Raw genomic sequence first — 13,484 nt, forward strand, 5'->3', positions numbered from 1 at the left:
AGTTTTGGTCCGAGGGTCACGAATTTTACAATTTAGAATCTTCACTATATATACAAGCTTTTGTGTAAATATTGGCATTTCTGGTGCAGTGGTTCTTGAGAAGAAGATTTTTAAAGACATGCACCCTATACTCACTGTTTCGCAATTATCTCCCTTTTGAAAAGGGCTGTGCCCTTTATTTTAACAATTTATAATCCCCTTTCCACAAGGATGCTTTGTACCAAATTTGGTTAAATTTGGCCCAGTGGTTTTTGAGAAGAAGTTGAAAATGTGAAAAGTTTACAGACGGACGGACAGACGGACGGACGGACGGACGACGGACAACGGGTGATCAGAAAAGCTCACTTGAACCTTCGGTTCAGGTGAGCTAAAAAGTCAAAAATGTCAAATTCAAAACTTCACATTTGTAATACTTTATTCGAGGATATTTTTTGATTTGTTGTGGAGAAATAAAACACACAGTGACAATAACCCCTCCTCTTGCAGTTAATAAAAAGAGCCATGAAAAGCTCATTTGTGGATAAAACCCATTTCTAATCTGGATCTTGACAGATGCAACAAGTCTATAAAATTTCCCTCACATTCTCATAACTCTACATCTTTGAAAATTGATCCCATAGGACTTCAATTTTCTTTAATGAGCTTGTTACATGTAACTTCGAGAAACTCACAAAAGATGGCAATATGGTAAGCCTCTGTTATCAGTCATTTGCAATTGGTTCCTTTCATGTTCATTGTTATCTAGCAATACATTTTAAACCGATTCAAAATTATTCAATATCCCCTCAATAAACATTTAATACTAAAAAACTTAAAATTCTACCAAACTGCCAACCTTGAATGTGTTACAATCACAGTCCTTTCAAATGCTAGATACAGTATACCGTAAAAGTGGTTATTTACACGTGGGGGAAATTTAAACTAGTTACACAGCAAGCTAAAAACAGTGTAAACTACTATGTACTGTGCATATGGCAAAAATATCAAAACTTGTGTGTGATAAATCATGCATCTGCTGATTTAATACAAACACATATTGTTTGACTCCTTTGCCATCAGCGTAAAGAACCACTAATCAGTACCAGAAACTAATTAATTCGTATAAGCCTCTTCTATTCTCTCCAAAACAATGGTAAAAAGATTCACTTCTTTTCTTAGAAACTGACAACACAAGATTAGTGTGTTATTTCTTTTATTGTGAACTGTCCATAATTTACGAAGTTTTTGCAGCAAGACGCCTGTCTCTTTCCTCTGCAATAGACAGTTTGACACCTTTTCCTTTTGGAAGTGAAATCCAAGGCTTGTTTCCCTTTCCAATCACAAACACATAGCTCAATCTGAAAAATAACGATATTTCTATTGAATGTTGCCCATTGAGGAATATAAATCATTTAAATAAGGTAATTAAATATTTTATATACAGTTCACATTCAGAAATCTTTCCAACTTTAAATTTATATATATCATAGCAATTGTCATTATAGTTATACTGTGGAATCATTAGAATTCGTGGTGGCTCAATTATTGAAGTATCTGTGGCAGGGTTGTCTCTAAGACCCGGGAGGTGGGGAATTCCCACGCCTATAATGCCTTAATTACTCGGCTATTATTGCATTTCAAACACAATGTAGCTATAAGCAAGAACCCCCAGACCCCCTGCTACTTTCTCCTTCTCCTTCAATTTTTAGAGACAACCCTGCTGTGGGTAGCCCTCACCCACAAATTAACATCCTTGATGAAAACAAATTATGAAAGAGTTACTTTTCTTACTGAAACTGAAAACCAATGCATCCACGAAATTAAATCCCACTTATAGGCAAAAAAACCCACAATCCACAAAATTAGCCCCCACAAATTAAATAATTCAACAGTACCCTTCAAAATTAATTTTAGTACCGAGGTAAGAATCAAACAGTGTCTTTACCTGGTGGCGTATGTGTGGCCCACAGAGTCCTTGATGTGTACAATGTCGAATGACCCTGGATGTCTCTCTCGGTGCTGAATCACACCCACTCGCCCCAAGTTATGGCCTCCAGTCACCATGCACAGATTTCCTGCAAGAGACAGATAGTTCTACAGATACATATAAATGTACAGGTAGATGCACACAAATACAAATTCAGGTAAATTAATAGATACATATACAGTTGAACTTTGGCATCTCAAACACCGATATCTCGAATACAATGGATATGTTGAAGTGATTTTTTAAGTCCCAAAAACTTAAACTGTAAGTACATGTATTTTACCCTTGATATCTCGAATACTCATATAATCTCGAAGTTTTTAACCAGTCCCATCCAGTTCTAGATAACAAGGTTTGACTGTATCAACCTGTGAGGACTGTCTTATCATTGATTTGTGTCTAGGGTTCATTCTCAGACAGCTAGGATATAAATCAGCTTTATTTCATAGGTAATTTATGCGAAACCATTGAGTTATCATCATGGAATGATCATATCTAGGACACACTATAAATTGGACAAGTTTAATAGAAATAATATTAGAAGAAGATATAATTTCTGTAAACTGTGATTGAGACCCAAAATAACTTTAATTATCTACTGCTTTACTTCTCAAGGAAGAGATAGAAGGTTGAGAATTTCTTTTATGGAAACTTATTCTATATCAATCATTTAAAATAAACTGCAAGTGAAATACAACAAAATGAAGTGCACTTCAAAATTTTTGAACTACCATATCATACATGTATATTCAAATAGCATTTTACTATATCCTAAATTTCACCACTCCGACCATATGATGGTATATTTACAAAACAAAACCGTGTAAAATATCAAAGGGACTTAGACACGGTTTGAGCTCAACAATTTTAAATTTCATTTTCCATATTCAGAATGATTAATATGGGTATATTTAATGCGTTGTTAAAATTTGAAAGTCGAATGTTGAATTACAAACAAGATACAGAGTTTGAAATGCTTTGTTTTGTAAACAAAGCTTGAGTCTTGTTATTGTGTTGTACTGCTACAACTTTAAATCAAATGTTGCTTTTTTCTGTTAATATTATTCATGAACATATTGAATCAGCTGTTCATGTTTACAACAAGTCATTTTGTCTGGGAAATCGCAACTCCTTACTTATGTTTATTTGTAAACAAAGTCTAAAGCTTTGTTTACATAACAATGAATTCTTACCTCTTTATCTCCCTTATAACTTGACTTCTAACATTCAAATTTTGGTCAATCATTCAAAATCACAAGTAAACCAGTTTATTCATAAAAAATAAAATTTTGAGAACTCAAATTGTGTCCAAGTCCTTTTAAGTATTGTCTATATCATTCTCAGACAGCTAGGACTTTAATCAATGTAATTCATTGATAATTTATGCGAAACCATGGTTTTGTCATCATAGAATGAAATCAGAGAGCAATAAATTAATATATGATGATCCCAAAAGTAGAATCACTAGAAATTCACATTTTAATCAAAATTCATGCAGTCTTTATTTGTGAACATAAATTTATCCTGTTTGTTTTGAATTGTTTAAAATTAGTTTGATATAATGAAAATAAAAATATGCCAGGAACCTTAATTTTCATTTAACATAATTGCAATAGTTAGTGGGGAAAAAAATTTAACCAAGTTATACACAGAAAATTATATCTTTTTTATCTGGGAACAGCAGCACATATTCTTCAAAGTGTTTACTAGTTCTCGATCAAACATTGAATATTCTTTTTAAGGTTATAGTAGTGTGTATTTAAAAATGAAGCAAAAAATTACATGAGATTATGGTCAGTACTCAGAATTAAAAAGCTCGTATAGTTGTGTTCAACACAGAACTTCAGGTGAAGAAATTCTCACATCATTGTCGACCAAACAATCTCATATATACGAATATTAAATCTTTCTCACATCATTGTCGACCAAACAATCTCATAAATACGAATATTAAATCTTTCTCACATCACTGTCGACCAAACAATCTCATAAATACGAATATTAAATCTTTATCTAGCAAAACCTAAAATAAACCCAAAGCATGATAACTATTTATCTGAAATGTATAACCTTTCTGTTTCAAATTTTTGGTTATATGTTTGTGCATAAAAACAATTGAATTAGATGAACTTCAATACTTATTATCAAAGATAGCCATACAATTTATAAACTTTACTGTTAGGCCCATGGTTCTATTTTTAAAATATTTCGAGAATTAAAGACAGTATCATAGCTATCTTCTATTGGAGATTTCTACTTATGCACAAAGCAAGGAAATATTCCATGTCATTAGAAGATTTTGTCTCGGAAATGGCAACTCCTTATTTATGTTTATTTGTAAACAAAGTCTAAAGCTTTGTTTACATAACAATGAATTCTTACCTCTTTATCTCTCTTATAACTTGACTTCTAACGTTCAAATTTTGGTCAATCATTCAAAATCACAAGTAAACCAGTTTATTCATAAAAAATAAAATTTTGAGAACTCAAATTGTGTCCAAGTCCTTTTAAGTATTGTCTATATCATTCTCAGACAGCTAGGACTTTAATCAATGTAATTCATTGATAATTTATGCGAAACCATGGTTTTGTCATCATAGAATGAAATCAGAGAGCAATAAATTAATATATGATGATCCCAAAAGTAGAATCATTAGAATTTCACATTCTGATCAAAATTCAAGCAGTCTTTATTTGTCAACATGAATTTATCCTGTTTGTTTTGAATTGTTTAAAATTAGTTTGATAAATAATGAAAATAAAAATATGCCAGGAACCTTAATTTTCATTTAACAAAATTGCAATAGTTAGTGGGATTTTTTTTTTTACCAAGTTATACACAGAAAATTGTATCTTTTTTATCTGGGAACAGCAGCACATATTCTTAGTGTTTACTAGTTTTTGATCCAACATTAAATATACTATTTAAGGTTAAAGTAGAGTGTATTTAAGTATGAAGCAAAAAATTAGAGATTGTGGTCAGTACTCAGAATTAAAAAGCTCGTATAGTTGTGTTCAACACGGAACTTCAGGTGAAGAAATTCTCACATCATTGTCGACCAAACAATCTCATAAATACGAATATTAAATCTTTCTCTAGCAAAACCTAGAATAAACCCAAAGCACGACAACTATTTATCTGTAATGTATAACCTTTGTTTCAAAATGTTGGTTATATGTTTGTGCATAAAAACAAATGGATTAGATGAACTTAAAGTAAATCCACCCTCCTGTGACGTCATACATTTTACATAAACCATGAATTCATTAAAATTCTTGCAAGTAGATTTGTAATTTCTAAGTTATTATAGGTGCACATCAAAAACTCAAATCAGTGTTTACTTGGAGATATTTTATAAGCGTTTTTCATTCTTATATTCGACATAATTCAATAATGACAAAGGGAAATAACTCTTTTCTATTTTTCTCTAAGTGATATATCTAAATGCTATAATTTTCTAATGTAAACAATTTTTTCTCTTTTTTTTTAATTAATTTTAGTTTTCTGGCATAGTAAGCAATAAAATTTAAATATATAAACAAGTATCCATCCACTTTTATTTAATTTTAAACAAGAAAAAGTGTGATTTTCAGATGATAATTTCAGCCTTTGGTTTTTACTACCTTACATCTTAAATAGTATGGATACATATATATTTTATTTATTTTTTGTTGAAATTCAAGTCCAATAAGTTAAAAAAAGTTCAGTTTTTTAACTTTGAACCCATAATTTTATAGGTACGGAGTTACCTTAAATACTTATTATCAATGATTACCATACAATTTATAAACTTAACTGTTAAGCCCATGGTTCTATTTTTAAAATATTTCAAGAATTAAAAACAGTATTATAGCTATCATCTATTGGAGATTTCTAGTTAAGCACAAAGCAAGAAAATATTCCATGTCATTAAAAGATTTTACCACTGAGTAAAGGGAGGGGTCCTACTACAATACTAGAAAATCACTATTCACAATGTAAGTAACAAATATGGCATGTGGTCAGTACTCAGAATTAAAAAGCTCGTATGATTTTAGTTCCACACAGAAATTTCAGGTGAAGAAATTCACACATCATTGTAGACCACAGCCACTTTTATAATCATAGCCATTAATTAAAACATTCACTGTCATGTCACCTACCAGAGTCAAACTTGATGAAGTCCTTGATTTTTCCTGTGCCAATGTCCAGCATGACGGTGTCGTTGACCTTGACGAGAGGGTCAGGGTAACGGATGGTGCGGCCATCGTGTGTGGTGATGTAGGGAACGCCCTTGGCAGCTACACCAACTTTACGAACACGGCACAGCTTGTACTAAAATACAGACATCTTTGAATATATTTCTGAGAGAGAGAGAGAGAGAGAGAGAGAGAGAGAGAGAGAGAGAGAGATAGATATGTGCTTTATTTCGGGATTTTATATTTATATATTTTTTTTCTTGTTTAAATCAAGACATTTAGTTAAAAAGCACAAATATCACATAGCTGAAGAAGCTTCTGCTTTTCATTTTACACAAATAAGTTTTCGAGAAATCTTTCTAAAATGTGTGATCATTTGACCCATAATGTACAAGATAATAGATTTGTTTTAAAACAAAAACTCTATCTATTTAGGCAGCATTGACATCTTTTTCTTTATTATCAGTTTTTACAAGACAGTTATTTTCTGCATTTATCCTTACCTTGGCCTCTTCTTTCTGGATTCGGTGAACAGTGAAGCGTCCTTTGACATCGTAGAGAAGACGGAAATTTTCATTGGTCTTCTCAATGGAAATAACATCTGGAAAAAATAAATAAACAAATTGCTCAGCTTTGAAATTTACAGTCACAACATATCATGAAACGCTAACTTTTTAATTTTGAAACAATCCTAAAGAAATAAAACAAAATACTCTTTTGTATATAAACGGCATAAAGTTTCTGCACTAAGTTTATCATTGATATAGACACTACATAATCCACAGCTAAATATGCTTTTGTTTCAGCTATTGGTATTGCACACCAAGTATACACTAGGCATGCGACCGTATAAACTGAGTCGATATTGGCTTCACTTTGACTCCGAGTTTTATCAATCAAATCAAACAGAGCTTCGATAGAGCCTTGAGTTCAGGGGCTGACAAATCCGATTGCCCGACGCCCAGGGCAAGTGATTTTTCCGATCGGGCGAGTAAAAATTTGGTAGGGACTTGCCCGTGGGCAAGTGACTTTTTAAACTTTCGCATTTGTACTGAAAATGAAAGTACCGTATCTTGCCGAATATAATACGCACTTTTTTTCTAGATAATTTTTTACAATCTAAGTTTGCTTAAATTATACACCACGATAGGATTTTCACATGGGTTTTTTTTCCAAGTGCAGTACGGGTCATCATCATTCAATAAAACTCTCACTACTGTTTCCTTAGTACTACGTATTGTTCTTGTGTTTGTTTATCGTAATGGTTAAAAACTAATCTAATCTTTGTTAGAGCCTTCAACTGCAAAAACTGTTTTGATTATAATCTGCCAATAGATAAATACTTTTAAAATGGCAATTTTTAAACGTAAATTTGAGCTGTTTATTCTATGTGTAACTTCTTTGAGGTGTGTTCACCGTCTCCATGTACGCCGCCATAAATGATGCTAAAAATAGATATGTGCTTGTTATCGCTCGCTAATCGTAATCATAGCCTAAATCTTTTTAAAAATTAAAATATCAGGACTAAAATGATAAGATATACTAGTAATTATATTAAATTAAACAACTCACTAAAGATTCATTTCACCTTTATTTTTAACACCTCTGTGGCCTTATTGAAACTACGGTTGTGAACGCGTGTGCACTTGTCACCAATTATTTTGGACATTCACCTAAGGTGAAAGAAAATAACAAAACACCCAAAACTGTTAATAAAATGTTTGTTTATACCTTTACAACAAATCCAGTTAACTATCAATATGAAAAGTGTTGATTTTTTCACATTCTCGAGAAAACCAAGAGGAAGAGATATTAAATCAACACCATATATATTTCATAAAGAGTATTAAAAGTGGAAAAATTTAAAATAAAGGGCAAAAACATCATACAGTATGTTTATTGTTTATTTTTAATCACAATAAGGCCAAAAAAAAAATTATTCCTGTTTCCTGTCGCCCGACCGACCCTATCTTTTACCCTCCGACCCTAAAAGTTTTTTTGTGATCATGGTGGTGATCGGTAACGTCGCCAGAATTTCCTCAAAAAGAGAAGTGAAGATGACCAAGTCTTCTGAGTTCATAATCGTGTAAATTAACCTCACTGACGAAAGAATGATAGAAAATTAATCTACAGACATTTTTACTGCATAAATATACCTTGTGGTGAATAACTTACCTTCAGGGGTTATAAATATGGGTGATGCAACAACATTCTGTATATTGGAAATTACAAAAACAATGTTTATTACTTTAAATCCTGATATTACAGTTAGTCAATAACCTGTTATTAGTTAATAACTGCAATAAATGTTAAAATTATCATAAAACTGCTTTCTATATTATCTTGAGAATTAAACAGATCCTCTACATAACGTACGGTAGTAAGTGGGTCAAAGGGTTGGACTAATACCCCAAATACACTAAAGTACAGAGAGTGATTTAATTAATCATGTTGATATTGACATTAAGCTAATACAATACAATAATATTTATCCAGAAAAGGATAAATACATTCATACATGTAGATTAAATTTTGCAAATAATATTAGTTTTTATTTTTAATTAAAAAATTAATCTTTTTTTTTTCTTTGCTTGTTGTTTTCCATACATTACATGCATCAACAATACAAAGACCTTTGGAAATTTTAAATCATCTATTTACATACTGAACACTGGGAATATACATCTCTCTCATTATTACACACATGCTCCAAGTTTTTAAAAATAAAATATTTTTTAAAAATAAAATTTTTTTCCTACCTACCTACCCTAATTTTTATGGTCAAGTGACAGGAAACAGGAATATTTTTTTTTTTGGCCTAAAGAATTTGGTAGGGCTAGTAGATATTGAGGTAGGGCAAGTAAATTTTGCCTAGCTACTTGCCCGAGGGCAAGTGCCTAAAAAATGTATTTGTCAGCCCCTGGAGTTAATCAACGATAGCACTTCACCATATAAACAACCACTGAAACTTCTACTACAGGTAAATACTATACAACATTGATGAATTGAATGTATCTCATGCAAATTAATTCTAATGTACATGTAGTTCATCTCCATTTACTATTTTATATCAAAAATTTTATTAAGCCAAAACCTTTGATATATGATCCTTAATAAGACCTTTGAATTATACTCTGCAACTTTCATTAATACCATTTATCCTTACCTTATACCCTAATTTATACCCTTTATCCTTACCTTATATCCTAAAGTATAAAGTACATAAAAATACACATGTAAAAACTATCATAGACCTTGGCGTTTGGGAAAACATATACACAAACCACCCAAAGTGCCGAATTCCCAATTTGGAAAATGCTGGACATCCTTAGTGTACCTATTCTGGTTGTATCAGCTATTGGTAATGCACACCTCACATAATGCCTGGCATGCGACCGTTTAAACTGAATTCATATTGGCTACAATTTGACTCTGTGAGTTCTTGATAAAACAGACAGAGCTTCGATAGAGCCACTCACTCTAGTCCAGTTCTTAGTTTTGTCAAGATGACAAACTGCATCATCATTAACAGTATTTAATCAAGTTTAGTTGTGTATAAAGCGAAAACCTGTAATTTTAAAACACACTGGTACAACAAAGTTTACTCAAATCTTCCCTATATCTTACCCATGAATCCAGTGGGGAAGTTCTTGTCAGTTCTGACTTTTGCGTCGACTTTGATCAATCTCTGCATGGTGATCTTCTTAACCTCATCATATGTCAAGGCATACTTTAGACGGTTCCTCAAAAACACAATGAGGGGGAGTGATTCCCTCAGCTTGTGGGGTCCAGTGCTGGGTCGGGGGGCCTACAAAAGTTGCAAAAAAGTAATTGTCAACATCCACTATATTATAACTGATTAATATGATCATGATTTGTAAAAACGAAACATATATCTGTCATCTTAAAATCATCTGTTTTCTATTTACTTAAATTGCAGACACCTACTTTTTATTTCTTTTACACATGTATATAGGTATACATGCAAAATAAATGTGATGCGATCTGACAAAATTTTAGCTTCACGCAGTGGCATCAAAATACTTACAAAGACACCTCCGAGTTTGTCCAGCATCCATGATTTCGGCGCAGTCAAGCGCTTCAAAACCTTCTTGCGTCCTCGATAACCCTATATAATTAGAATATTTCCATTACAATTCATGTTTAAATTAAAGCATACAATGCACACAGCAGCAGTAAAAGTACCCCCCCCCCCCCTTTTATTAAAAATAAGATCGTTTTGCCTTCGGATTAATGTTAACTGACGAAATGAACAATTTTTTTTTTATAGAACTTGAGTGTATTTGGTATCTCTTTAGTAGCGTAAAGATAAATCCATGTTAAACGTAATTACACATTGCGGCAATGTTCAGTTGCATATTTTCCTATAGCGCTGGTCACGTTACAATATCATTAATTTTTCAGCCAAAATGCAGGAATGAACACAAAATATTATCAAATATATATTCTAAAAGGGTAACATAGTTTCAATTTGTTGTATGATTTAATAAAAATGTCTGTGTATCTTATGGATGCTACGGATTCAATTCACGTTGAACATTTTCCTCACCATTTTGGTTACCGTCCGAATAGAAAAAGGAAGTAGTACATATTAGTTCGTACATCAACTGATTTCTGGCGAATGTTTTGATTTTGCTTCGTTATTAGTTCTTGGCATATTAATTTAATCTTATGATATATTCATTTTAGTTAATATAAAATTACCCTTAAATTTCTGAAAACGAAATTTATATCTTAGAGAGAGAGTCAAACATGGAATGATTTAACAAACCAATCTCCGGATATCCGGCTGTCACGAAAATAGGATGAGAGAACTTTGGGTGATACTAAAACAAGTCCCACGGGGAAAACAAGTCCCACGTAAGTCCCACGTAAGTCCCACGGCAAATGCGGTTATATATCGATATATCTATGATTGATTATGATTAAATGTATTAAAATAATATTAATTCACACAACAAAATATTTTTATAAGCTTTTATTACGGATTTATCGACGAAAAATCAAAGATGTTGGTAAAGGTAGATAACTCGTACGTAGAATTCATATGGCAGCAGAAGAAATCTATATGCCCGCCGTTTAATTGATGGATAATTTTAATTTTCTCCAACAAAATAAAATCCAATAGCAGTAAAAAGTTGACTTTATATTCATTAATTAACACAAACTAAGTAAACGCTGGGTAAGTAGACAACTCCTACGCAGAATGCATTCGCCCGCCGAGAAAAGAGCACTCCTGCCGCTTACCTGATTGGTTATTTTAATGTTTTATATTTTCTAACTTAAAAATGATCATATTAATAAAAAATGGATATGATTTTTTTCATTACCTTAGTTTTTTTTTAATCAACTGTACGAGGGTTGTTAGAAAACTTCGCGGAAAGTGATTTACGGCAAAATTACTGTGAACTTTGTAGATTGGCGTATGTTTTATTTTAAATGACTACCATTTGAAAGTAAGTATGAATTTAATTTTTTTTCTCCAAAAGACACAGCGATTTTTACTTTGCGTGAATTAGATTTACGGAGCAACATTTCATATTTCCACGAAGTCAGGTGACGTCAAACAACTGAAAGTCAAACATGTTACTCTTTTTCAAAGTAAACACCTTTCAGTTCCACACACTTTTTAAGAAATTTAACCGATTTATAAAATGCACGTCCATACCATTATTTGTCAAGCTTTTGTATAATGTCTTTTGTGGCATATCGTAGATCATTTAGGTCCAACAATTTCTGTCGACGCAGTTTCGACTTTAGATGAGGTAAATAAGCGAAATCTATAAGTGCAAGATCCCGGCTGTAGGTGGGTGGGGGGGGGGGGGGGGGGGTGCTGCAAGGGCTAAACAACAGTTTTTCCATCTTTAAACCTCTGTGATTCAAGTTGTAAACGTTTTTCCTATAAAAAAAAATAGTAGCATTCATACAAGAACCCTTTGGTGACCATCGGAGATTTTCCTGCGTGCACACAGAATTAAATGACGGCCCGGTGCTCCAAGATGTCCATAAATATAACAGACGTCAAAGTTTTTTTACTCATTTTTCAAGCGTTGTTCGTCCAAGTTCGGCGATAAAACGGTCAGAAATTCTCCAACTTAAAACTTTCATAAAATTACCCTCATAAGTTATTGTGATGTCAAATGAAATATCGTTTATTTTTATGCACTTCAACGGTACATTTTCTTAATAAGGAATAATGCGTACAAAATTTTAAAAAATTAAAAAAAAAAAAAAAAAACCTGACATGCTCCGTGAAGCATACTCATCAAATAATTAAGATGTATATTTTTTATGGTGCATTTAAAACAAACAAATCGTTTCATATTTCTTAGAAAATAAAAGTTAAATCTGAAAAGTTTCGCTAGTATCATGTAAATAGTCCGCTCACAATTGCAAGTCAACTTGTCCGCGAACTTTTCTAATAACCCTGAGTAAGAATTCAATAAGAATTACTGTGTTTTAAAAAAGTATAATGTCAAATATTATCATAACTTGTTCGTCTGGCGCGAAAGTTTGTGATCTTGATATCATTTAACTAAACCAATTAACGATTCAACAAATAACTATCAGATTATTATTAATATTAAAACGTAATAAAAACCATCCGTTCATCCAGAATATTTTTGAGGGGTATATGCAGGTTTGTTAAGGGAGGGGATCGAGGAAATTTAAGAAATTTGATTTGTTCCACGGGGGGCGGAACTCCACCCCCCCCCCCCCCTCCCCCACCCCCGAATCCCATCTAGATTCAGCTCATGAAAAGTATGTGATCGAAAATCATCTACAAAGCCAAAGAAAAATTCTTACATCTTCTCCAAGTTTTTTAAGATGTAAACAGTTACTAACATTGTACAAAACTGATTGTGTATATACGAAAATGTGCGTGCACTTTGCTTTAAACGTATATTCTTTCTCCATAAAAATTTACTAAAATTATGAATTTTGGAGAACAAATAATTATAAAATCTGGAATGCTTACACAATACGTTAGCCTGTTCTTTTTCATATCTAAATCTAAGACTTTCACAGCCTAGTTCACCAAACTATATGTAAATCTTCAAGTCCTGATTTTGTTTCTAAAAACAAATATTACATACGTCATTCATAAGACTGTAGCAAAATTTTACATTGCATGATATCAGTGTAACGAATGTAACCGGGTATATTTTGGTTTCAGTTTTCAATGGAGGAAAAAAAAGCACCCGGTTCAATGTTGAACGTTGTAAAATGATTCAACTCAATGACATGGCAATCTTCTTGTCTGTTTCGTAAATAATAATGAATTATACTTTCCTTTACAAAAACAATTTTGTTTTTC

General features: G+C 32.2%; 1 protein-coding gene and 3 non-coding genes across 4 annotated transcripts; all 4 read right to left on the minus strand.

Moving 5' to 3' along the window:
* Positions 1-1,175: 1,175 nt before the first annotated feature.
* LOC128185902 (40S ribosomal protein S4-like) lies at positions 1,176-10,775 on the minus strand. Its single transcript, XM_052855608.1, has 7 exons — positions 10,716-10,775; positions 10,194-10,274; positions 9,773-9,953; positions 6,649-6,746; positions 6,110-6,281; positions 1,925-2,054; positions 1,176-1,337 (listed from the first exon to the last, which is right to left on the minus strand). Exons 1-7 carry the CDS (start codon positions 10,716-10,718, stop codon positions 1,214-1,216), a joined length of 789 nt encoding a protein of 262 aa, XP_052711568.1. The 5' UTR covers positions 10,719-10,775; the 3' UTR covers positions 1,176-1,213.
* Positions 3,763-3,839, minus strand: LOC128186410 (small nucleolar RNA SNORD36). Its single transcript, XR_008243944.1, has one exon. It is a non-coding gene; the product is annotated as a small nucleolar RNA SNORD36 (small nucleolar RNA).
* Positions 4,948-5,024, minus strand: LOC128186418 (small nucleolar RNA SNORD36). Its single transcript, XR_008243951.1, has one exon. It is a non-coding gene; the product is annotated as a small nucleolar RNA SNORD36 (small nucleolar RNA).
* Positions 5,971-6,049, minus strand: LOC128186417 (small nucleolar RNA SNORD36). Its single transcript, XR_008243950.1, has one exon. It is a non-coding gene; the product is annotated as a small nucleolar RNA SNORD36 (small nucleolar RNA).
* Positions 10,776-13,484: the final 2,709 nt, after the last annotated feature.

The sequence above is a fragment of the Crassostrea angulata genome, chromosome 5, assembly GCF_025612915.1.
Source record: "Crassostrea angulata isolate pt1a10 chromosome 5, ASM2561291v2, whole genome shotgun sequence".
NCBI classification, from domain to species: domain Eukaryota; kingdom Metazoa; phylum Mollusca; class Bivalvia; order Ostreida; family Ostreidae; genus Magallana; species Magallana angulata.